The following is a 25,155-nucleotide window of genomic DNA, read 5'->3' on the forward strand; positions in this document are numbered from 1 at the left end:
TGCTTTAGGGTGGTCAGAGTAAGTGTGCTTCTGAGAAGGTGACTCTTAAGCATATCTCCTTAGGGTAAGAGAGTCATAGAGCTGGGTACAGAGAAAACCAGCTAGAGGGAACAGCAGAGTGAAAGCCCAGAGGAGGCAGACACTGCATCTAGGTGGTGGGAGGCCGGCAGGCCTGGATATAGTGCAGGAGAGGGAAGAGAGTGGGAAGGTGAGAGTAGGGGAAGCAAATGTTCCCAGCTGAGTTTGTCCACAAACAGCTCTGGGCAGACTAATAAGGCCGGAACTCTGCTGGAGGGAAGGAGTCAGGCCTGTGGAAGGAAGTGGTATGGACGGGTGGGAGGGAGGAGCCAACATGCACAGAGAGGCACTGGCCCCATCAAGGCCTCAGGCCCTTACCGGATAAGCCCATCCTCGGCAGCACTCCAGAATGTGTTGGGCCACATGGGAGCCGTGGCGATGCGCTTCACCCGGTTTGTGTGGTCTCCAAACATGTGGATCGTCTCCTTTACTGTCAGGTCATGGACATGCACCTTGGAGTCGGCTGCCCCCGTGATCAAGATGCGGTCCCCAGCGTGAGGCAGGAACTGCTCCGGAGAGATTGAAGAAGAGATTGCAGGTGGTGGAGGTAGGGCTGGCCATAGTTAGTGCCCTCTTTCTCTTTCCATATCAGGTAAGAAAATGAGCCCATCCAAGACAACCCACCAGGAAAACTGTGGACCTCGAGCATCCGTCCTCAAGCCTAAAGGTCAAAATCGGGGATGCACCTTTACTTTGCCAGAGTCATCCTAGTCCTGACTAGACTACCTAAGGAAACATTTTCCTGATTCTTCCACAGGTAAGAGCTGAGTCCATGATAATCATAGCTGTTACCACCATGTGCTAGACAACAGGGCAGGTACTTTATCTTACTGATTGTTAAAATAAAATAACCCCATTAAAAACTGAGGTTTGGCAAACATTCAGCAGCACTGTCTGACTCCCATATGCCATACAGCCTCATGACCCCTATTGAATAGCCTGCGGGTTAAGTATAAACTAGTCTTAAAATGAAAAGGACTTCCAGTGTTTTAAGGGAGTGCGTGTTTAAAATTGGTTCTAGTATTTCTGGAGAACAATCTGGCAATAGGTAGGAAAGATAAAAACTAGTTCTATCTTTTGTTCCAAAATCCTAGTTCTGAGAAATGATTCCAAAAGGAAAAAGAGACCTATGCAGAAATGCTCAGAGTGGAACTCATTATAATGACAAATGCTGGAAACGGCTCAAATGCCAGACCTTGGGAAAGGGCTGAGCACCAGGAGAATACATCTCATTGCGGCAAGAGCCCTGGCCAGCGTGGCTCAGTTGGTTGGAGCATCATCCCGTACACCAAAAGGTGGTGGGTTCAATTCCTGGTCCGGGCACATACCTTGGTTGTGGTTTTGATCCCCGATAGGGTGGCAGCTGATTGATGTTTCTCTCTCTCCCTCCTGCTCTCTTAAAAAAAAAAAGAGAACCCCCACCATTCTGATGAGCTTGAAAACAATACTAGACATAATAATAACAAAACAGCCACATAATTTGTATAATAGTAATTTCTAAAACAATCCTCACCTGAAGTATACTTATTGATTTTGGAGAGAGGGAGAGAAGGAAGTTGAGAGAGAAACATCAACATGAGAGAGAAATATGGGTTGGTTGCCTCCCGTGTGTGCCCTGACTAGGGATTAAACCCACAACCTAGGTATGTGCCCTGACCTGGAATAGAACCCTGAGACCTTTCAGTGTACGGGATGACACTCCAACCAACTGAGCCACACTGGCCAGGTCTGAATAATAATTTTTAGAAAGTATGCTGTCCTGCCCAGCTGGCGTGGCTCAGTGGTTGAGCGTCGACCTATGAACCAGGAGGTCAGAGTTCGATTCCCAGTCAGGGCATATGCCGGTGTTGTGGGCTTGATCCCCAGTTTGGGATCTTCAGGATGCAGCTAATCAATGACTTTCTCTTATCATTGATGTTTCTATCTCTTTCTCCCTCTACCTTCCTCTCTGAAATCAATAAAAATATTGTTTTTAAAAAAAAGTATGCTGTCCTATCACCAGTGTTGAGGAAAAGAAATATGTGGATGTGGTGTTGAGTTCTTCTCTTCTTTCTTGAGTTCAAAAGATTGGATTATCTTTTTTTCTGAATTGAAGTTTCTCAAAACCCACGAGGCTGAATGGTGTTGGGGCGGGGCGGGGGGGACGACGACACTCTGCATTCAAACAACTAAACCACTTGACCAGCGGTTCTCAATCTTCTGGCCCTTTAAATACAGTTCCTCATGTTGTGACCCAACCATAAAATTATTTTCGTTGCTACTTCATAACTGTAATGTTGCTATTGTTATGAATCGTAATGTAAATATCTGATATGCAGGATGGTCTTAGGCGACCCCTGTGAAAGGGTCGTTCGACTGCCAAAGGGGTTGCGACCCACATGTTGAGAACCACTGCACTTGACTTAAATGTTCATGCAAAAGCAACAATTCACTCTTCCCACACATACTACTCTAATGGCTCACTAGGATAAGAGCTAGATGAAATAGATGGAATTTAATAATTTTTAGGGACAACTAGTAGTTTTAAAAATATATATATTTTTATTGATTTCAGAGAGGACAGGAGAGAAAGAAAGAGATAGAAACATCAATGATGAGAGAGAAGCATTGATCAGCTGCCTCTGGCACATCCCCAACTGGGGATCGAGCCCGAAACCTAGGCATGTACCCTTGACTGGAATTGAACCCAGGACCCTTCAGTCCGCAAGCCGATGCTCTATCCACTTAGCCAAACCAGCTAGGGCACAACTAGTAGTCTTTAATCCTGTCTAGAGGCAGCACATAATCCATGCACAAAGAAATAACAGGTGAACCCTTGGGAAGAACTTGTGACCACTGCCACACTTGTCACACACTGCAGCAGCCACCAGGGGGAAGTCGTGGGTTAAATACAGGGGTAGGCAAAAGTAGGTTTACAGTTGTGAGTATATGAAGTTTATTCTTGTATTATTATTTATTAATTATTGTACTGTTTTCCATACGAACAACTATGCCCACTCCTGTAAGTATATCTAGTGTTTTACTAACAGAAGACAGAAGGATCCTTTTCCACACTCTTTTTTTTTAACAGAAGAGGAGGCTGAAGGTCTGTGAATATAACTGCCTTGCTCAAAGTCTTACTATTAGTGAGTATCAAGGCCATTGTCAAATTCTGGTCTCTGAACTTAACATTTTGTGCTCTATGATGCAAAACTTAGGTCCTTTCCCAGACCTGACCCCACAGACTCAAACTGGTCCTAAAACTTTTCAGGGGCAGAAAGCAGTCTGTTTGCCATGAGAGAGGTGAATCAGCATTGTTCTGTCTCTAAAATAGCAGAAATTCATCTAGGATTGGTCCCTGGGCCAGAGATGAGAATCACAGCTTGGGAAAGAGGCAGGGTTTAGGGAAATAAGTAGGTTTTGAGCTCTTGAATTTGCCTTCTTCAGGTATGTTGTAATTCTTCTTGATATTAACTGGGAAAGGACAGCCTCACTCTCACATACATCCATGACAGAATTTCAGAGCTGGAAAGGTTCTTTTTTTTTTTTTTAAATATATTTTTATTGATTTCAGAGAGGAAGGGAGAGGGAGAGAGATAGAAACGTCAATGATGAGAGAGAATCATTGATTGGCTGCCTCCTGCACATCCCCAACTGGGGATCGAGCCTGCAACCCAGGCATGTGCCCTTGACCGGAATCGAACCTGGGACCCTTTGGTCCGCAGTCCAACACTCTATCCGCTGAGCCAAACCAGCTAGGGCAGCTGGAAAGGTTCTTAAAGGTCATTTCCTCCAACGTTAAACCTGGCAGATAAAGTTCCCAACAAGCAGAATACCTCAGTGCCAATACATTTGCTACATCCTCAGAGGGCCCATTCTACCTTTCCCAAATTGCTCTAAGCATTAGACAATTCTTTCCTTCATCAGGCATGCATTTGCTTCTGTGGACTTATAGCTGTTGTCCTAGGTCTGTTATCTGGGATTAAAAGGGACAAGTTTCATGCCACTTCCACATAATAGGTCTTCAGAGGTCTGAGGGCATCTGTAAGGCCCTTTCCCACCTCTCCTCAGCTCAACTCCTCTCCACCACAAAAGCAGCAGACCCATTTCCTATGAAAGCTCGAACAGTTAAAACCACCTGTGCCAGGTAACATCAACCCTGTGAACTGCTACTTCCTTTTTAAAATTAAACTATTTATTCACTCATTTATTCATGAATCTGAGGGATTTTCCTTAGCTACTACCTTTTTACAGATGAGCAAACAGGCTCAGAGAGGTCAGGTGATTTGCCTACTTCACATAGCTTCCAAAGGCTGATAAGGGAGTCACACAGTCTTCCTGGTATCTAAATTCATGCTCAGAACCGTATCTCCCACCATCACCACTCACATAAACATAAATTCATTTAGAGCTGGCCTCTTGGCTCTAAGAGAGGAAGCAGGATATGGAAAAGAGATGGGGTTTCAGGAATCACCATTAGATGCTCAGATCAAAGGTGTATGTGACCCCAGGGGGTACATGGGAAACACACATGCAAACACAACCATGTGCAGAGCTCAGTCACCATGTTCACTGGCTCTGTGGCTTATCCTGCTCACCTTGACAGAGAAGATATTTGCAGTATGTCCCGTATGCATGGAGAGCAGCTTCTTGTGGTGCAGCGGGTCCCACACAATCGTGTGCTGGTCATCGGAACCAGAGGCCAGCAAGCTGCAAGCAGAGTGAGGGGTTCTGACCTCTCCTCAAGTTCGTGGGCAATTTTCCCCTATCCCACATTCCCAGGTGATAAGGTATTAGGCCACACAGAACTTAAATCACAGTATATGTCACAGATTTTAAGGCTATCTTGTAAACATTGGCTGATTCTCTATTTGTCCTGAGAATTTGCCATTATTCCTTAAACTCTGCATTGACTTATTAAAAAAACAGGGTTTGGATGGCCATCCAACCTTCCATCTTATCTGGCTTCATTGTTTAACTGTGTATTGACAGTGATGGACTAAACTAAACTACGTAGCAGAGAGCAGCAGTCTTTTCACTTGGGTCCATTCTTTTCCTTAGATCTAGGAAGAGGATCTCCCAGCTGCCCCACTCCCTTTCTTTAGCACCCCCTTCCCCCGTGCTCTAGCTCATACTTACTCTCCTTTCTCGTTCCACTCCAGACAGTTGACACATCCTGAGTGACCCTGGGTAAGCAAATGGAAAGGGAAAGAAGAGAGCCAGTTAGAGGTTCTCCTGGGGAACTCAACACCAAAAAGTAGAACTGAACAGGTAAACTAATCTTTCCATCATCAATGTTTTCCAGGTGCGTGTGAGTGACCAGGACTGAATTAAATTGCCTGGCATCTTACAATATATAAAGTACATTCATTGTCATGATTTTACTTGACATTGAACACCCCTGAGTCATAAAGTTCAGGTTTCATTGGTCCCATTTTGCAGAAAATTAAACTGAAGTTCAGATAACAGTAACAGAAGTGAGATCCAAACAAATTTCTGCTCCTACCACTAAAAGGAACATGTCAACAGTCCCTTCGAGGGATAGCCCCTCGACCACAGACAATTTTCCCAGAGAAGCATCTGACCCAAGGATGATCTTTCATTCATTTGGCATATGTTTAATTTATTGAGCACTCACTGCATACCAGGTACTGTTCAGATGCTGGGGGCAGATCAGTGTACAAATCACAGTCCCTGCTCTTCTGAGTTAACTTCCAGTAGAAGGAGCCTGGTATAGTAAGGTACATTGGGCTAGTTCCTTGAGCTTGGAGATTTGAGATAAGAAACACCGAGAGTGAGGCAGTTAACCGATGCTGAGGTTGAAAGCATGCACAGAGAGAAATCATGGCAAAGCAAGAATTACCAGAAAACAGAATCCATGAAAAGCAGAAGGTATGAGGTGGCAGAAACAAGTCTTACATGGGAAAAGGAGAAAACAAATCACTAGGCATTCCTACACACTGTTCTTTCTGTTCCCTCAGCCTCCTTCATTCCTAATAGTACCTAGATTTTCATCTAATCATCTCCCTGTCCAAGTTAGACCATGTGTTTCAGGAAGGGTAAATCCATTGTTCTCTCCAGTGATAGGTTCAGAAACTTACGCCTAAGCCAAATTGGAGGTGGCATTCACTTGGGCATAGGAATTGGCTCAGAAATGACCCTGTGACCCCAATCAGATGCAAGGGGGACAGTTGCTGGGAGCTTCTGGGAAAGGAGTTTTCTCATTCTCAGGAGAGAGTCTATGAAAGAGATGCCTTCTTCCTCTGGATGATGGGAGTACTGATGTGACACCTGGAATTGCCACCACCAGGGAAGCCAGCCAGAGAGTGAAACTGAAGGAGGAAAGCCCAGCCCAGGGAATCATGGAAAAATGGAGCCAGAGTGACCAGAACAACTAACCCAGATGCCTAGTCTACTCCTGGACTTCCACTTAAGTAAGCCAATCAATTCATAACTGTTTAAAGCCATTTGAGTTGGGTTGTTACTTGTGGCCCAAAGCATCCTAACAAACTCCAACTCATTCTTCAGATTTCACTTTATAGGCACTTCCTTGAAGATGCCTTTCCTGTCGTGTGAATTTGGGAGGGAGGCATACGCTTCCTGTGGGCTCCTACTGTCACACTATATTATGGCTCTGTGTTGACATGGTGGTTTGCATCACCAGACTGAGCCCTAAGGAGCAGGCTTTTGTGTACTGTGTTTATTGCATCTCCAAGGCCAGTTATAGTCCTTGGCACATATCTGTTGCATAAATGAACACATGAGTCAGTGGGACTAATGGGAAAATGAAGAGATATGAACAAATCTAATCCCCCGCCTATCCGTCAGAAAAGGCCTTTCCTTGGCCTTCTCCTTTCCTTTTACCTTTTGCTCTATACAGAGTCTCATCTGGGTTGAACCTCACTTCTTTCCAGGTTCTGCACTTACAAACATTGCAGACACATTTACTCTGCCCACACTTGTCAGAGCACTTGCTGACCTGAGGCCTCTCACTTTCCTGTGGCACTTGGTTGCAACCCCACCCATAGCTTTGGTCACGCTTTCTAGGTCAGAATCATTTCTGTCCTCAGCCCTCTCATTTTTTTCAACTGGCTGTCAATTACTTGGACCTGGGGGCCACATCTTCCCAGCTGACCCTGAACAACTCATTGCGACCATCACCTTGGAGAACTGTTTGGTAGTTTCAGATAAAGTTAAGCTTGTATCTATCTACCCTATGACCCAGTAATTCCATTTGTAGGCATTTACTTGAGAAAAATGAAAACATTTATCCATACAAAAACTGGTTTAAGAATATCTATACACGATTTATTTTTAAAAGCCCCAAACTGGAAATAGCCCAAATGGTTATCAACTGGAGAATGGATAAACACAATGTAGTACATCCATACAGTGTATCACTACTCATCAATAAAAAGAAACAAACTAGATATGTGCAACACAGGCAAAACTCACCGATATTTTTCCATTGATTTTAAGAGAGAGTGGAAGGGAGGGGGAGAGACAGAGAGAGAGAAACATTGATATGAGAGATACACATAGATTGGTTGCCTCCCGCACACCAGGGTTGGGATCAAGCCTGCAACTGAGGCACGTGCCCTTGACGAGAATCGAATACGGGACCCTTCAGTCCAAGGGCCTATGCTCTATCCACTGAGCAAAACTGGCTAGGGCCATGCTTTTCCTTCTGATCTTTGTTACTTGCTCCTTCTCAATATTCAAATTTCATTTCAAACATCACTTCATCAGAGTGGCTTTCTCAGACCACTGTATCTAAGGTATATCCCATTACCATGGTTTGATATGACTTGTTTCTAGTGAATTTACATTCGAATTATATTAAAACAAAAGCAATTAAGCCAGATTGTGAAGGTAAGATATATAATGTTTGCAACTTGTTTAAAGAAAACAAATAAGGCAAGAGAATAAATTCGCCAAGCCAAGAACTATTTGTTAAGTCCTTTAAAAGAGTAGACACAGAGTCCTTGCACGGCTCCACAGAGTGGACACCCCGGACTCCAAGATGGCGTCATTCATGCCATTGAAGAAGAGACTGATGGAAGTCAAAATAGGGGAGCTGCCACGCTGGAGACTGATGCAGGATTTCACCCCTAAAGGTTACCACAGGTATTACAAGTACATCAATGTGAAGAAAGGGGGCATTGCTGGCGTTTCTATGGTGCTGGCAGCTTATGTGTTTTTCAACTACTGCCGTTCTTATAAGGAACTAAAACATGAGCAATGACGCAAGTACCGCTGAAGAGGGCCCAGTGTGGACTCCACATTCCTGACCATGACCTTTGCCCAGCACCTCTGAATCCTTTCATACTGTAATGTAACACCTAATAAAAGGTGGCTGGTAAAAAAACAACAACACATGGTTGGAGTCGGAGTCAAAAGAATATGAACTATGGAGCCAGACAGGCCTGATATAAATATTAATCTTTTACCATTCATATGCTCAGTTTTATTCTCCTCACTTGTAAAGTGAGACTCCTTTCCTCACAGCCGAGTGGGAACAAAGCCTAGGACAGAGCCATAAAGAAGACCAACATAAGGGCCTGATGGACAAGGAGTATGCAAAGGGCATCAAGAAAGACACGAGAGGAGTAGGAAGGAAAACAGAGGGTGATGCCTCAGAACCCAGATGACAAAAGTTTTGTTGAGAAGTGTCCGGTACTACCAAATACTGTCGGATCAAGCTAGATGAGGACTAAGAAGTGTCCATTGATTTAGGGCAAGAAAGCTACAGTGGTAACCTTGGCAAGAGCCACTTTTGTGGTGTGTGGTTAGATAAATAGAAGAAGGTTGAGGAATTCATTGTGTGCCACATTCGATATTTTCAGTCAATGATGAGCCACATATATGACATAACATATAGCCTAGGTGTGTAGTAGGCTCTACCATCTAGGTTTGTGTAAGCACACTCAAGATGTTGCACAATGACAAAATCATCTAACAGTGCATTTCTCAGAATGTATCCCTGTCGTTAAGCAGCACATGACAGTACTGGGAAGTGAGGAAGTAAAAATACTGAGTATAGACTACTCTTTCAGTCTGGCTACGAAGGGGAAGAGAAACAGAAGGCTATAGCTAGATGTGGCTGTGGCATCAAAGAAGGACTTTCTTATATTAGAGAAGCTTGAGCATATTTAATCCCAAGGGGAATCAATAGAGAAAGGGAAAGTTAAAGATACAGGAAAGCTAAAAGATCATCTGTGGTTGGAGTTTTGTCAGATTAATGTTGCAAGAGAATGATTGTAGTAATGAGTCATTGATTCTTAGGAGACAGGGAAGGAAGTAAAGACATGAAGTAGCTTGTAAGGAGAGAATAGAGGGGTTGACTGGGCTTGGAGGACTTGTTGAGGATGCAGAATCATTGAGGCATGATAGATATACGTATATACTTTTTTCACTTACTAATATAGCTAGGAAATCACTCATATCAATTAATAAAATTCTTTTTCATAGCTGCATAGCACTTTATATGTAGATGAACCAAGATTTATTCAACAAATTTCCCATGTATGGATTCTTAAGAGTTGTTTCTAATAGTTTGCAATTATAGCAATACCATAATGAATAACCTTGTGCACATGTATTTTATTACTGTTGGAGATGTGTACCTTCAGGGTAAAAACTCAGAAGAGGCAGTATTGGCCAAAGAGTAAATGTATATGTGGTCTTGATAGATATTGCCAAGTTTCCGTCCATGGGAATTGCATCATTTTGCCTTTCCAGTAGCAATGCATGAGAGTGCCTGTTTCTCCACAACTTACCAACACACTGTGTGGTCAAGCTTTTGAATATTTCACCATTCTGACAGATGAAAAATGGCATCTCCACATAGTTTGAAGTTACATTTCTCTTGTGAATGAAATTGAGTATCTTTTCCACATGCTTAAAGGCTATTTTAATATAATTTTTGTCAATTTTGGTGTAACAAAATTGAAAATAAGAATTTATATATGTGGCCCTGACTGGTTTGGCTCAGTGGATAGAGCATCGGCCTGTGGACTGAAAGGTCCCAGGTTCGATTCCGGTCAAGAGCATGTACCTTGGTTGCGGGCACATCCCCAGTAGGAGGTGTGCAGGAGGCAGCTGATCAATGTTTTTCTCTCATTGATGTTTCTAATTCTCTATCTCTCTCCCTTCTTCTCTGTAAAAAAATCAATAAAATATATTTTTTAAAAAGAATTTATATATGTGTATCTGCATATTTTTGCAAACACAAACACAAGCACAGAATGGATAAGTGGAAACTAATGAAGTTGGTTACCACTAGGGGGTGGAAGGTATATGATGAAGGATAGAGAAAGGGTATGAGTAATCCTGCTCTGGACCTTTTTGTAGAGTTTTTACTTTTAGAACAAAGTTGAAACTGGCCAGTGTTGCTCAGTGGTTGAGCACTGACCTATGAACCAGGAGGTCACAGCTTGATTCCTGGTTGGGGCACATGCCTGGGTTGCAGGCTCGATCCCCAGTAGGAAGCATGCAGGGGGCAGTCATTGTTGTTTCTCTTTCTCTCTCCCTCTCCCTTCTTCTCTGAAATCAATAAAAATATATTGGGGGGGGGGGAGGCCAAGGCCCCCCTACTTAAATTCTGAATCCAATACCCATCAGCCTTCCCCAAGACTTTGGTCCTTCAGTTATTCTGTCCTTCTCTTATATCAGCAATTCCTTCCTCTCTCATCAACATATAAAAATGCTCTAGCATTTCTTCCCATTCTTACAAATCCTTTCTTTAAGGGAATCCTGTTGACCCCTTCACCTACTGCCCCATTCCTCTGCTTTCTTTTGTAAACAAAGTTGTTCAAAGTTGTCTATATAACTCAATAAAGCTGGGGGAGGGAGGAGAAACAAAACAAAAACAAAACAAAATGACTTTGAAGGGTGGAAGCAAGGGGAATAAAGAAGATGTCATTCTTCCTCCAACTCCTGAAATGACTCCCCATTGGTTAAAGCAAACCAAAAGACAGAGGACAAGAGAGAACATTAATATTCCTGTGCAAGTCAGCTGTCCAGGCAGTGAGCTGAAGAAAGGTAAAAAGTAGATGTAGAGGGGCAAGAAAATATAACTTTTAAAGATTATTCTTTTTACTGCTTATATTCTATTATTCCTTTCATCCAGGGAAAAAGTTTGTCCTAAATAAATAAACAAAAACAAATTCCCATTACTCTCTAAAATAAGAAAAAGAAAAAAGATAGTTGTCTACACTTGTTGCTGTTTCTTCACTTCCAATTCACTCCTCAACTCTCCAATCTAGCATCTATTCCCACCACTCCAATAAAACTGCTCTTGCCTGGCCAGCATGGCTCAGTGGTTGAGCGTTGACCTGTGAACCAGGAGGTCAAGGTCCAATTTCCAGTAAGGCCACATGCCTGGGATGTGGGCTTGATCTCCAGTAGGGGATGTGCAGGAGGCAGCCAATCAATGATTCTCTCTTATCATTGATGTTTCTCTCTCTCTCACTCTCTCTCTCACTCTCCCTCTCTAAAATCAATAAAAATATTAAAAAAAAACAAAACTGCTCTAGTCAAGACCACAGTCATTGTTTTGTCCCCATCCTACTCAACCTTTAGAAGCACTGAGTACAACTGAACACTCCTTCTTTGTTGAAATACTTTCACTACTTGGCCTTTACACTTTCCTGGTTTTCTTCCCTTTCTACCTCACTGACTACTCTTTCTAGTTACCTTTTCTATCTCCTTAGCTTGTAATTAACTTCTGAAAGTTGGAGTGCCTCAGAGCTAGGCCTTGGACCCTATTCTCTAATGCTCCATGGACAAATGAAGTCTCCAGATTTCTCCCTATAATCCAGAGCTATCTCCCAATAAGTACTGCCTACCTGATATCTCCACAAAGCTACCCAACTGGCTTCCAAACTTACAACCCCTGATTCTCTAACTTATTTTTTCTCTCAGTCTTCTTCTTTGAAACTTTTCTCAATTCTCTAGGTCTCATAAGAGGGAAAGCTGGGATTTAAACTGGGTCTTTTTAATATCTAAACCTGTGTACATTCCTTCATACCATGTGCTTCTACTACAAGTCCTGGGCAAGGTGGCCTTTAGGCAAGTGCAAATTGAAACAGTTCACCTTAACATAATTGTTTTTGAGTTGCAGACCTTGGAAAACAATAGATTAGATCCTGTTTTGTAGTCACAGAAGTTTCCAAGTCTATTCTGGACAAAGTTATCAAACCAGGAAGAGATGGTAAAGATAATATGGGTTGGACAGAGGCACAGTTAAAAGGAGAAGCCAAGCCAGCTAGGGGTCACTGTCAATTCAGCATCAACCATAGCAGGTCTCTCAACCGCGCCATTATTGGCATTTGGGGTTGTATAATTCTTTTTTTTAAAAAATATTTTTTTATTTATTTCAGAGAGGAAGGGAGAGGAAGAGAGAGATAGAAACATCAATGATGAGAATTATTGACCAGCTGTCTCCTACATGCCCCCTACTGGGGATCAAGCCTGCAACCCGGGCATGTGCCCTGACCAGGAATCTAACCATGAGCTCCTGGTTCATAAGTCGACACTCAACCACTGAGCCACACCAGCTGGGCTGGATGGGGCTGCATAATTCTTTGTGGCACTTTCTTTGTTATCCTGTATATTGTAGGATGTTTAGCAGCATCCTGAGCCTCTACCTACTGTATGCCAGCAGTACCCTTCTAGTTTTGATAACCAAAACTGTTTCTAGGCATTGCCAAATGTCCCCTTGAAGGTAAAATCTTCCATGCTCCACCTCCAACTGCACTACAGGGATGTACTCTGAGCTTTATTCTGAAGGAAACATAGAGAGAAACTTAAAAAAAAAAGGATAAATAATAAAATATATCAAAAATTATGTTTTCAGATAATTTTTAGAGATATGGGAAAACAATAAAAGTATAAAAGGGTTTATCAAACTGTGTAAATGATACAAGATCCATTTGTAGGGAAAAAATTACATAAAAGCATGGAAAAAAACAGGAAGATTTAAGAATCATAATTATTATTCTATTGAATTAGCTTGCCAAGATCCAGGCACTATGTTAAGTGCTTCACACTAATCTTCTAATTTAATCATCACAATAATTCTGTTTTACCAATCAGGAAACTAGGGGTAACTTGCGCAATGCTATATAGCTGTGGAGAAGATAGGTCTTGAAATTAAATGGATGAAGCTCCAATGTCCATCTCTTAACAAGTATTCTGCTTCGTAACAAAGACAGTACACCAAACATTAACAAAGTTTATCTCTACACAACAGAATTAAAAGTGATTTTGTTTTCTTCTTTACATTTTTCTGTCTATTCCATATTTTCTACTATGATGTTTATTACCTCTATAATCAGAAAAAAATATTAAGTAAAAGTTATGAAAACTACTTGGTAACATGGAGAAAAATAATTATTATATGTTAACTTGAAAAAACTCAATGTAGCCCTAGCCGGTGTGGCTCAGTTGGCTGGGTACTGTCTCATGCACCAAAAGGTTGCTGGTTCGATTCCCAGGCAGGGCACATGCCTGGATCGTGGGCTCCATCCCTGGTAGGGTGAGTGCAGGAGGCAGCTGATTGCATTCTCACATTGATGTTTCTCTTTCTCTCCCCCCTCCCTTCCTCTCTCTAAAAATCAATAAAAATATATATTTTTAAGTTCAATGTAAAGTAGGATTACAATTATATAAAACTATACAGGAGATAAAACAGAGTATATGAAATACTAATAGTAATTGTATTATGGAGTGAGGACTAAAAAGTAATTTTTACTTATGTTTTCCATATTACTATTAATAGTTATATTTTGTAATGGATAAAAGTTTATAATTAAAAGAAAGCAATCACAATAATCGATAGCAGGAGTGGAAAATCTTTTTTCTGCCAAGGGCCATTTGGATATTTATAATGTCATTCGAGGGCTGAGGGTCATACAAAATTATCAACTTAAAAATTAGCCTGCTGCCCTAGATGGTTTGACTCAGTGGATAGAGCATCAGCCTGCAGACTGAAGGGTCCCAGGTTCCATTCCAGTCAAGGGTGCATTCCCGGGTTGTGGGCTCCATCCCCAGTAGGCAGGAGGCAGCCAATCAATAATTCACTCTCATCATTGATGTTTCTATCTCTCTCTCCCTCTCCCTTCCTCTCTGGAATCAATAAAAATATATTTTAAAAAAATTAGCCTGCTATAGTTGGTCAGACATTTAATTAACTCACCCCTAATGCCTTGACCAATGATTTTGTGGGCCTTATAAGTCCTGAGGGCCGGACATTCCCCACCCCTGATCTATAATCTCACTACCTTGAGATAACACTGTTAACATTCAATAAATTCTTTCTAGTCTTTTTCTAAGACCAACATGATCACTTACAAACACTAACCCGAAGGAACCAAAGAGAATTCTTACTCAACCTGCAGATAACACTAAGTTGGATAGGACCGTTAAAAGTTGGATTCAAAATATGATCTTGAGGAAGAAAAGGAATGCAACTAACATTATGGAGTATCTGTCAGACAATGAAAAAGTGGAACTTCTGGTCTGAAAGCCTGGCTCTCCATGGCCTGGACAGGATAACAATAGACAAGGTGCTTGGTCTTTCTAAACCCTTCTTTTAAATACCTATTCCCTAACTACTTTCCCACAGCACTTCTTTGAGAAAGCATGTGTGTGTGCGTGTGTATGAAAACATTTTGTAAACTCTAAATTCCTGTATAAAGGTAAGAATCATTATTGTTCTAAGCCAACAGTAATAACAGTGGCATGTAATTCAAAAATCTTTTCAAGCACAAAGCAAAAAATATGACCCAAAAATAATTTCTGCGTGACTATGTAAATAACTAATCTTGATTCAGATTTACCTACCTAATATACTGCTGATAAGCAAAGGTAAACTTTAGGTATGACCTGCACAGAAAAACTTGTTTATGACTTGAATAATGCTGAAAGGATTCTCTGCAGGCAAAGGAGAGCCAGCCATCTGCATCTAGGGAAGCAAACTGGATCTCTTACCTGCAGCTCTGCTTCTAGGCCCAGTCGTCTGATAAAGGGATCAGTGACATGGTAGTGCCGCTCAAAGCTCAGGGCACCCCGCTCCTGGGGGACAGAAACAAAACATAGCTTCATTGATTTAATTCAACATGATTTATTATGTGCCTACTATATCCAGCACTTGTGCTGGGAACTACAGGAGTTAAAAAAGATAACAAGAAATCAGCTTGTGGGAGCTTGCACCACACTTGGGCAGGGATTAGAGAATAGAACAGAGTATGTAAGTATTAAATTGTGCTTGTTGGATTACAAAAAAAAGGAAATGTTTCCATATTAGGTTGGAGTAGGTGGGCATCAACTTTAGGACACATACTGTGTGAGATATGTGAAGGAAAAACTTGCATGGTGCCTCCAACTCTATGTTTCCGTGCCTCTAGGAAATGGTCCTTGCCCTTGAGGGCCACCAGTCTAATGAAATCATGAAAGTCAAATGGACAAAGTTCCAAAAAGATTCAGGGATGCAGAGGAAAATACTATATGAAGCACAGACTAACGTGCACAAAGTACATGGCTCCCACAGAGGCATACACTCGATCTTTCTGGATGGTGGCCACTTATATTTTAAAGTGGTCACTTATATTTTAAAAGATTTTTAATTAAAAATTTTTTTTTAGCATTTACAACATTTTCAAAGAACATTCTCATGTTCTTTTGGATTCCATTCTCAAGATCAGCCTGCAGGCAGACAGATGTTACTATCATTTAACAACAGAAAGTGAGTCACAGGAGGTAAAATGACTAAAGTCTTCTAAGGCAGCTAATTAGGGTGGTGGTGAGATTTAGCTCCTGACCCCAGCTTAGGGTTTATACACACACACACACACACACACACACACACACACACACACACTAGAGGCCCAGTGCACGAAATTTGTGCACAGGTAGGGTCCCAAGGCCTGGCCAGTGATCAGGGCCAATTGGGGCCTTTTGGCTGCCGGCCGGGGCCTTTCTTTGTTCTGCACCACCCCCTGGTGGTCAGCACACGTCATAGCGAGCGATCGAACTCCTGGTCTTCCAGCCGAACTCCCAAGGGGACACTTTGCATATTAGCCTTTTATATAGAGAGAAGATATTTTTATTGATTTCAGAGAGGATGGGAGAAGAAGAAAGAGATAGAAACATCAATGAGAGAGAATCGTTGATCAGCTGCCTTCTGCACCGCCCCCTACTAGGGATAGAGCCCTGCAACCTGGGCATGTGCCCTGACTGGGAATCAACCCATGATTTCCAGGTTCATAGGTCAATACTCAACCACTGAGCCATGCTGGCCAGGCCCAGCTTAGGGTTCTTACTAGAGAAGCACATCATGGTTTGGTGTGCATTAAACCCCTGTGCTCCTTTACTGAGGGTTTCCCTGACAAAGTCTGGGCTACCTCTCTAAATGAACTTGACTCCCTAATCATCCACTCATCTCACAGTACTGGAGTGTCTTCTATGTACATCCTGCAAAGGACAGGTGCAGGCTTTGTTTGGTACAGGAGACCCTCGAAGAGAAGAAAGAGTCTAAGCTGAACTGGGACTAAGACTCTCCCAGGTTCTTATATGTTCAATTTAGCAACTGGAGCCCTGGCTGGTTTGGCTCAGTGGATAGAGTGTCGGCCTGCAAACTGAAGGGTCCCATGTTCAATGATAGTCAAAGGCACGTGCCCAGGCTGCGGGCTCGATCCCCAGTGGGGGGCGCGCAGGAGGCAGCCAATCAATGATTCTCCCTCTACCTTCCTCTCTGAAATCAATAAAAATATATTTTAAAAAATTAGCAACTGGAGCAGCACAAAGAAGCTACGTTTACTCCTGCTGCAACTCCCACACATACATATGCATGTGCCCAAGCACGCACACACACACATAAACACACAAATGTGCACACACATGCACACCATACTGATGGTTTCCCTCTCTCACTAATCTGTATTAATCTCAGCGACCCAGGTACAAGCACTTGGACAGGGGAGTCCATGAATTTTATTGGTTCTAGTCCAGAGTCGGTCACTAATTAGCTATGTGACTTTAGGCAAGTCACCAACTCTAACCCTCAGTTTCTTTGGCTAAAAACTGAACCTGTGGGGAAGAAAGGACCTCATGCTCTGGTTTAGAGGTTTGGGTGGCTTACCTTGATCTGCCTATTAATGAGGTCTCTAGTTATGTTGACTTTTGCCATCTTCTCTTAATGGATTCAACAGAAGGAAGCTAGATAAAGATCTTCAGAACCCTTGAGCATTCCAGCAAAGCCCAGGTCCGCAGGACATACATTTAATTACCTGGGGAGGAAAAAAATCATCAAACCTTGGGGGATGGAATAAGGCAGCTTCAGAGTCCCGATTTCACCCCTAAAACAGCCCCCAAGCCTACCCAGTGAACTGGCTATTGCCTGTGATTTATGACACAGTGCTCAAGATCCTCCGGAGCAGTGGTCGGCAACCTTTCGGACCTCACGGACCACCGCTGCTCTGGAGGACAAGGGCATAGGGGAGGGGGAACAATGGCTCACAGCCACAGTAAGTAATGGAACAAACACCGAATAAGTCATGTATACTTCACCAGAAAATGGGGGGTTGGATATGAGTATAAAGGAAGATAGAAGCATATCCTGAAAATAAGACCAAGGTACACAGCAAGAAAGACGTCAAGTTTCACTTGCTCAGAATGCATCTGTGGCAATCAGTCTGAAACTTTTTTTAAGTGTTATCCTTTTCCAGTTTTATTTTATTTTTGTATTTGAGAGAGAGGAAGGGAGAGGAATAGAGATAGAAGAAACATCAAAGTGAGAGAAACATCGATCGGCTCCCTCCTGCACTCCCCTTACTGAGGATCTGCCTGCAACCTGAGCATGTGTCAAGACCAGGAATCCAATCTTGGTTCAAGTCAATGCTCAACCACCTAGCCACACTGGCTGGGCTGAAACTTTTAATTAATGCTTCAAATCTCTGACCTTCAGCTTGGTTCTCACCAAAACCAAATCAGTATCACAGACAGATCATAAAGCCCTCTAATAGATTCACAGAATCAAAGAGTGGACAGGAGATGTAATGGGACCATGTCCAATATCCAATCTGATAAAGAAATCCCTCTTCAATATCCTGATAGGTATGCTTTCAATCTTAGAACTTCTTGAAGCAATCTATTCCTGTTTTATAATTTTGATGGCTAGAAAGACCTAGTAATCTAATTTCTGATAATGTACCATAAGAAAACACAAAATGTAATCTAAAAGTTCCATAACCCTCCCCCAAGAAAGTTCTATACCCAAGCATATGCATCACAAATTTTGTAAAAACAAACAAAAAAATTTGCTTTTACAAGTTTCTAATGATAGAGGGGTTAAATAGTGTACGCCATATTATATTATGCAGCATTAGAAATGCTACCTATGAAAGAAAAATGCTTACATCACATCAAATGTTTACATAATAACATGATGCTCTTTCAATAAATAATACTATCAGTTATTTTTTTTCATTATCATCTCTCTCGTAAACTTTTTCTTATGGAAAATTTCAAACATAAACAAACTAGAATCTATATATATAAAAGGCTAATATGCTGTGTCCGTCCAGGCAATGACGTCATGTAGCAACGCCCGGCTTCCTTTCCCTAGTGACTAGCCTCCTTGGAGTTTCTTCAGCCCAGGAACACGACTTGCTTTATAGCCAGGCAGAAACATTTTACACTGTAACCAAATGTCTGAAGTGTTTTCCCGTGCCTCATCTCATTTGGTCCTCATAGAAGTCCTGGAGTAGGTAGACAGGAGACTCAGTGGAATCCTATTGTCTTTTCATTAGCCGGAAAATGGAGATTTAGAAAGCTTAGAAACTTGACCTGACTGAAAAGAAGAAATGGTGGTCCTTGAAAATGACTTCAGGTTTTCTCTGTGCAGAGTATAGTCAAACACTGCTGCAGTTAAACATTTTACCCTTTGTTCTCCCTGTGTGATCTATAATAATAATCTGCTTCGTGTTGATATTTATTGCTGTGTTGCTGATAATTACCTGAAAGAGAAATTGGGGTGCTTCACTGGGCTGGAAAAAGTTTAGGTACATCAGAAAGCAGGTCTAATTAAGCAAGTTTATTCTATATCTATAAAAGGCTAAGCTGACTCGCACATGTGTGATACATATAAAGCTCTCGCTGGCGCCAATCGCACACGTGTTTCCATCTGTCATTGTTGATCATGAATTTGGTTGACACTTCTATTACCGAGAAAGGGCAAATAGTGATATTAAAATATTTCTTCTAATTAATTTCCTTTCAATGTGCACGAATTTGTGCACTGGGGCACTAGTAACAAGTATAATAATGAGTTACCAAATGCCCATCACCAGCTTTGGTAATTATGAACATCTAGCTGATCAGGTTTTACCTATACTCCATCCAAGTCTCCCCTAAAGTAATTCTCAAACATATTATTTCATCCATAGACAGTTCAGTTTATATCTCTGAGAAACAAGGACAATTTTATGAAAGTAAGCATAATGCCACTATCACATCTAAAAAAATTAATAATTCCTCAGTAACATTAAATATCCAGTCCATGCTCATATTTCTCCACTTGCTCAAAAATGTCTTTTTACTGTCATTGTGATTGAATTAGGACTCAAATAATGTCCACACATTGAGTGTTGTTGTCCCTTTTAATCCATGACAATTCTTCCTCCTCTTCATTTTTTCTGTCATTTATTTGCTAGAGAAATCATGTCACTTGGTCTAGAGAATTTCCCACATTCTGGATCCACCTGATTGCGCCTTTGTGAAGTCCTTTAACATGTTTCTCTGTCCCCTATATTTCCTGTAAACTAGGATGGTAGAATGCAGGTTCAGTTTTTTTACAAGACTACTCATAGCTGATGCTGTGTACTTCCTATTACATCCCATCAGTAGTCATATACCATCCTTTGCCTCTCTTTTTGTGATGACAGTTATCTTTTTTTAATATATATTTTTATTGGTTTTTTACAGAGAGGAAGGGAGAGGGATAGAGAGTTAGAAATATCAATGAGAGAGAAATATCCATCAGCTGCCTTCTGCACACCCCCCACTGGGGATGTGCCCGCAACCAAGGTACATGCCCTTGACCGGAATCGAACCTGGGACCCTTCAGTCCGCAGGCCGATGCTCTATCCACTGAACCAAACCAGTTAGGGCTCTTTTTGTGATGACAGTTATCTTTTAAAAAGGAAATACAGGGCGTGGCAAATGTAAGTTTACAGTTGTTTGTATGTAAAATAATGCAGTAATTAATATTATGCACTTGCTATATGCTAGAAATTGTGCCAAGTGCTTTATATTTATGCATTCATTCAAGAAATGAGCACAAGAAGCGTCTGTTATATGCCAGCTACTATTCCAGGCCCAGGGAATACAGCAGTGACTAAAACAGGCAAGTTCCTTACTCTCATGGTACTTGCATTCTAGCAGGAGGGGATATATAAAATAAAAATAATACAAATAAAATAAGTGCTATGATGGAAAAAAACAAACAAAAAAACACAAGTTGATATGAGAGATTGATGGGCTACTTTTAGACTCGAAGTCAAAGATGATGAGGTGCACGTGTGTGTTTTCTGGTTGCTCAGCATTTGAACCCCTTCCTATATTTTGCTAATTCCCCATCTAATGAGTCTGGTTAGAGGCAGAGCACTCCCCACTATGAAGTAAAAATGGTGGAGACTTAAGATTCTCTTTCTGAGGCTCCCTTGAAACTAGAGTGTGTAAACACAACCCTGGTTTTGCCAACCTGGCACATCAGCCCCAGACCTTAGTTGGGATCTGGTATCAAAGAGTCAGAGGACACGGAGAGTCCATGCTGGCAGCAAGGGGCAGCTACAATGGCCATGAAGGTCCAGTCAGCTGGTGATAGTGATATTAGCTATATAAGGGGTGGAAGTGACTTCATGGACTGGTTCTGTGAATAATTTTGGCTGTGGGTCTTGGCTGCTACCCAGTTTCCCTTGTTCTAGCCCATTCTTCAGGCCTGGCTTTGTGGCCTTCCATGATATTTTGTAAGTTTCCCTAATATCCTTTCAATTATCAGCCAGAGTTGGTTTCTGTGGCTTACAACTACAAATCCTGCCCAATGCAGAGAGGCTCTCTGAGAAGATGACATTTAAGCTGAAACATGAATGACAAGAAGTCACAAAGAACTAACTAGGGGAGGACCCTTCTGAGGAGAGAGAACTAGTGCTATGGCCATATAGAAAGACTGGCTCAAAAAAGAGCTTTCACTGTATGGTAGATGCTATTACTATCATTTTACAGATGATGAAATAAAGTAATAGACATGAAATGATTTTCACAATGCTACACAGCTAATAAACTGGAGCTGGAACTCTAACTCAGAATTGTATGCATACTATTAATTTCCTAGAGCAGTGGTCAGCAAACCGCGGCTCGCGAGCCACATGCAGCTCTTTGGCCCCTTGAGTGTGGCTCTTCCACAAAATACCACGTGCGGGTGTGCATGTACAGTGCGAAATTGACTTAAAACTTTAAGTAAAGCTTATTAACTTAATTTTAGGGAACGTTGTGGAGTGAAAGAAGATGTAGTGTCGAGGATTGAGAAAGGTATGTTGAGATAGTTTGGACATATAGAGAGGAAGAACGAAAGGAGATAGACGAAACAAGTATACAAGACGAATGTGGATGGGAGAGTTGGAAGGGGTCAACCTCAGCGAACGTACCTCAATCAGATTGAGGACGTTTTTAGCAAAGGCCAGCTTAGGAGTACCTTAATTAGGTTAATAACAATGTACCTACCTATATAGTTTAAGTTTAAAAAATTTGGCTCTCAAAAGAAATTTCAATCGTTGTACTGTTGATATTTGGCTCTGTTGACTAACGAGTTTGCCGACCACTGTCCTAGAGTAACGATCACTATGAGAATCCACCAAAAGAGCCAATTAAATTGTCACTACTCATTCACTAATTTTCTTAAAGCATTAACTGAGAATTTACCAAGTATCAAGCACTGTGCTAGACATGGAGCAGTACTGAGATAAAAGACATAGAACCTATACTAACACAGCACAGAGTCAAAGGCAAGGGGCTTTACATAAGATTGGTGTGTGGCTTGGAAATACTAAAAGGAAAAATCAGAGAAACCAGACAAGCAAGAAATCACTATAACATAGGTAAATAGTAAAATGGAAACTGGGATTTTAAAACACTGTCAGACTAGTATGCAGAGGTTTCTAACACCAAACATCAAATTTAATAACTCAGTTGGCATTTCTGTTCCCTCATAAGATGAAATGATAGCATATCGGCAGATAGCTCATTCTGGGTCACAGCCCTCCCCTCTCAAGAAAACAGGAATTCAGTGCCTTTCCAGAAATGCTTATAGGCAGATAGGCACAAGTGGAAATACTTCTAAGCAGGGATTATTTAAAAGATTAACATGAGGACGAAATACCCTCAAATCTACCAAAAACATAACTAGCGCCATACTTCAGTCCAAATAGCCCGGCCAGCGTGGTTCAGTGGTTGAGCATCGACCTATGAACTAGGAGGTCACCGTTTGATTCCAGTCAGGGCACATGCTGGAGTTGCAGGCTCGATCTCCAGTAGGTGGCCTGCAGGAGGCAACTGATGAATGATTCTCTCTCATCACTGATGTTTCTATCTCTCTTTCCCTCTTCCTTCCACTCTGAAATCAATAAAAATATTTAAAAATAATAAATAAGCATCTCAAATATAAATAATCAGATCAATAAATGGTTATCTGAATATGAGAAGATTTAATCATGGTCAAATTTTAAAAGCATTATTTTTATTTTATTTTATTATTATTTTTTAAAAATATATTTTATTGATTTTTCACAGAGAGGAAGGGAGAGGGACAGAGAGCTAGAAACATCGATGAGAGAGAAACATCGATCAGCTGCCTCCTGCACACTCCCCACTGGGGATGTGCCCGCAACCAAGGTACATGCCCTTGACTGGAATCGAACCTGGGACCCCTGAGTCCGCAGGCTGACGCTCTATCCACTGAGCCAAACCGGTTAGGGCTAAAAGCATTATTTTAAGGAGGGCTCTGAAACAGTCAATTCTGCAGAGTAAAGAACTAACTCATAGATATGGAATGATATGAATGAATGATTTGGAATTGACAAAAGTTTTATATGTATATACACACACACATACATATCTATACATCTATATATATAAAAGACTAATATACTAAGTGTCCAACCGTCTGACCGGTCACTATGACATGCACTGACCACCAGGGAGCAGACGCTCAACACAGGAGCTGCCGAGCTGCAGTGACTTGGCAGCGGTGGTTCTCGGGTGATGCACCCTGAAACTAGAGAGGAGGGAGCCGGATTCCTCGCAGGGCCATGCGATTCCACCTTCAGCTGTGAGTTATGTTGTTGCTGGGGCACTGTCGGCCCTGAATCTGATTTACTGCACACTTGCGTTTGCATTCCACACCCTGTAAGACAGCAACTTTGCAGAGTGCACCCTTGCACTCCAGGACCCCTTGGGGGATGTCGGAGAGCCAGTTTTGGCCCAATCCCTGCAGGCCAGGCCGAGGGACCCACTTGCCAGAGGAAACCCCGCTCACTCCGCAGATGGGGGGGAGGGACCGTGGGAGGTTGGCTCCAGGGCGTGTCCTGCCCATCTTGCCCAGTCCTGCCCCACCGGCCACGTTTTAATTAATTTCTTTTGAATGTGCACGAATCCGTGCACTGGGTCACTAGTATATATATATATATACACATATATGAAAGGCTAAGTGACCGACTGTACATCCGTCCGACCAACCAACTGACCAGCTGGTACATATGATGCACACTGGCAATTTAATTATAAACGTTGACTAGCGCATGTGAGATACATATAAAACTCTCACTGGCACCAATCGCACACGTGTTTTGATCTGTCATTGATTGTGAATTTGGTTGATACTTCTATTATAGAGAAAGGGCAAATAGCGATATTAAAATATTTCTTCTAATTAATTTCCTTTCAATGTGCACGAATCTGTGCACTGGGCCACTAGTATATACAGATACATACATATATACATATGTGTATATATATGATTAAACACTAAAAAGGACTACAAGGGGATTTCAATCTCTAGACCAGCAAAGTACATAATGTTAGTGCTGCTAAGAGGCAAAAAGACTGAAATAAGTGACATTAAGGATTAAAATAAAATTGTCAATGCCCACTGTACCAAGTACTGTGCTAGACTTTGAAAATAAAGAACAAGCCAAACACAGACCCTTGTCTTCAAGAGCACACAATACGGTTGTTATTAATTGAATATCAATGGTACCAAGGCTATTGTAATCAGAGCTCCACAGAGGGACTGAAAAAGGCTAACTTAACTGAGTGACCAAAATTAATAACTAGGAAAGTAAATTCAAAAGGAACAACATGGAATGACATTACATCTTGCTTATGCTTTTTACTCATACATCTTAGAAGAAAGTACAAAAATGATTAGGGGGAAACAAACTAAACATCTGACAGTAGAGCAAGAAAAAATTTGGAAATTACTAATGAAAAAATGAGAACTTCAACAGATCACAAGCAACTTTTGATATGTAGTCTTCATTCTAAGGAAAGCACAGTTAACTTAATATACTCTTATTTAAACACTTAAAGCTCTAATAATATTGAGGGTTAATTTGTTTTCAGAACATGAAAGTTCAATAACAACTTTCTCTAGCTAGAGTACAAAGGTTTAAGAATGATATCTGCTGTAACTTAGGCTATTGCAGGACAGCTCTAGTTGATACTCAAGGAAAAGGAAAAAGAAGGAAGCCAGTTGCTAGGAGCTGGAAATATGAAAAATATAAAAATACCTTAAGGCACAGAGGAAAACATATGACATAATATTATAAAGAAAATATGAGCTGCGATGCAGATGTTACACCTCCCAAAAGGTATTCTATTCCTGGAGCTCTAAAATGTCTTGCATGTCACCAGTTAACGTCATCCCTTCCACAAACTTTTACTAGTAACTTAGGCTATTGCGAAGCTGTCTTCCATCGACATATCTCTGCTATTATAAAGGGAGCTAAGAAGAAAATAAAATTCACACTGGCCTGTTGCTCA

At 41.6% G+C, this 25,155-nt stretch overlaps 1 protein-coding gene and 1 pseudogene across 1 annotated transcript in view; one reads left to right on the plus strand and one right to left on the minus strand.

Annotated features, from left to right (window-relative positions):
* WDTC1 (WD and tetratricopeptide repeats 1) overlaps positions 1–17,369 on the minus strand; it is a 33,305-nt gene extending 15,936 nt beyond the window's left edge. Inside the window, exons 1-5 of the mRNA XM_023761029.1 lie at positions 17,201–17,369; positions 15,052–15,135; positions 5,197–5,243; positions 4,656–4,767; positions 397–584 (exon numbers count right to left, since the gene is read on the minus strand). Of these exons, the coding sequence (XP_023616797.1) occupies positions 397–584; positions 4,656–4,767; positions 5,197–5,243; positions 15,052–15,135; positions 17,201–17,248 (479 nt within the window). The 5' untranslated portion in view covers positions 17,249–17,369. The remainder of the gene's footprint in view (positions 1–396; positions 585–4,655; positions 4,768–5,196; positions 5,244–15,051; positions 15,136–17,200) is intronic.
* On the plus strand, positions 8,081–8,425 carry LOC102442482 (annotated as a pseudogene).
* Positions 17,370–25,155: the final 7,786 nt, after the last annotated feature.

Source organism: Myotis lucifugus, unplaced genomic scaffold (assembly GCF_000147115.1).
Source record: "Myotis lucifugus unplaced genomic scaffold, Myoluc2.0 scaffold_197, whole genome shotgun sequence".
In the NCBI taxonomy this organism is placed as follows: Eukaryota; Metazoa; Chordata; class Mammalia; order Chiroptera; family Vespertilionidae; genus Myotis; species Myotis lucifugus.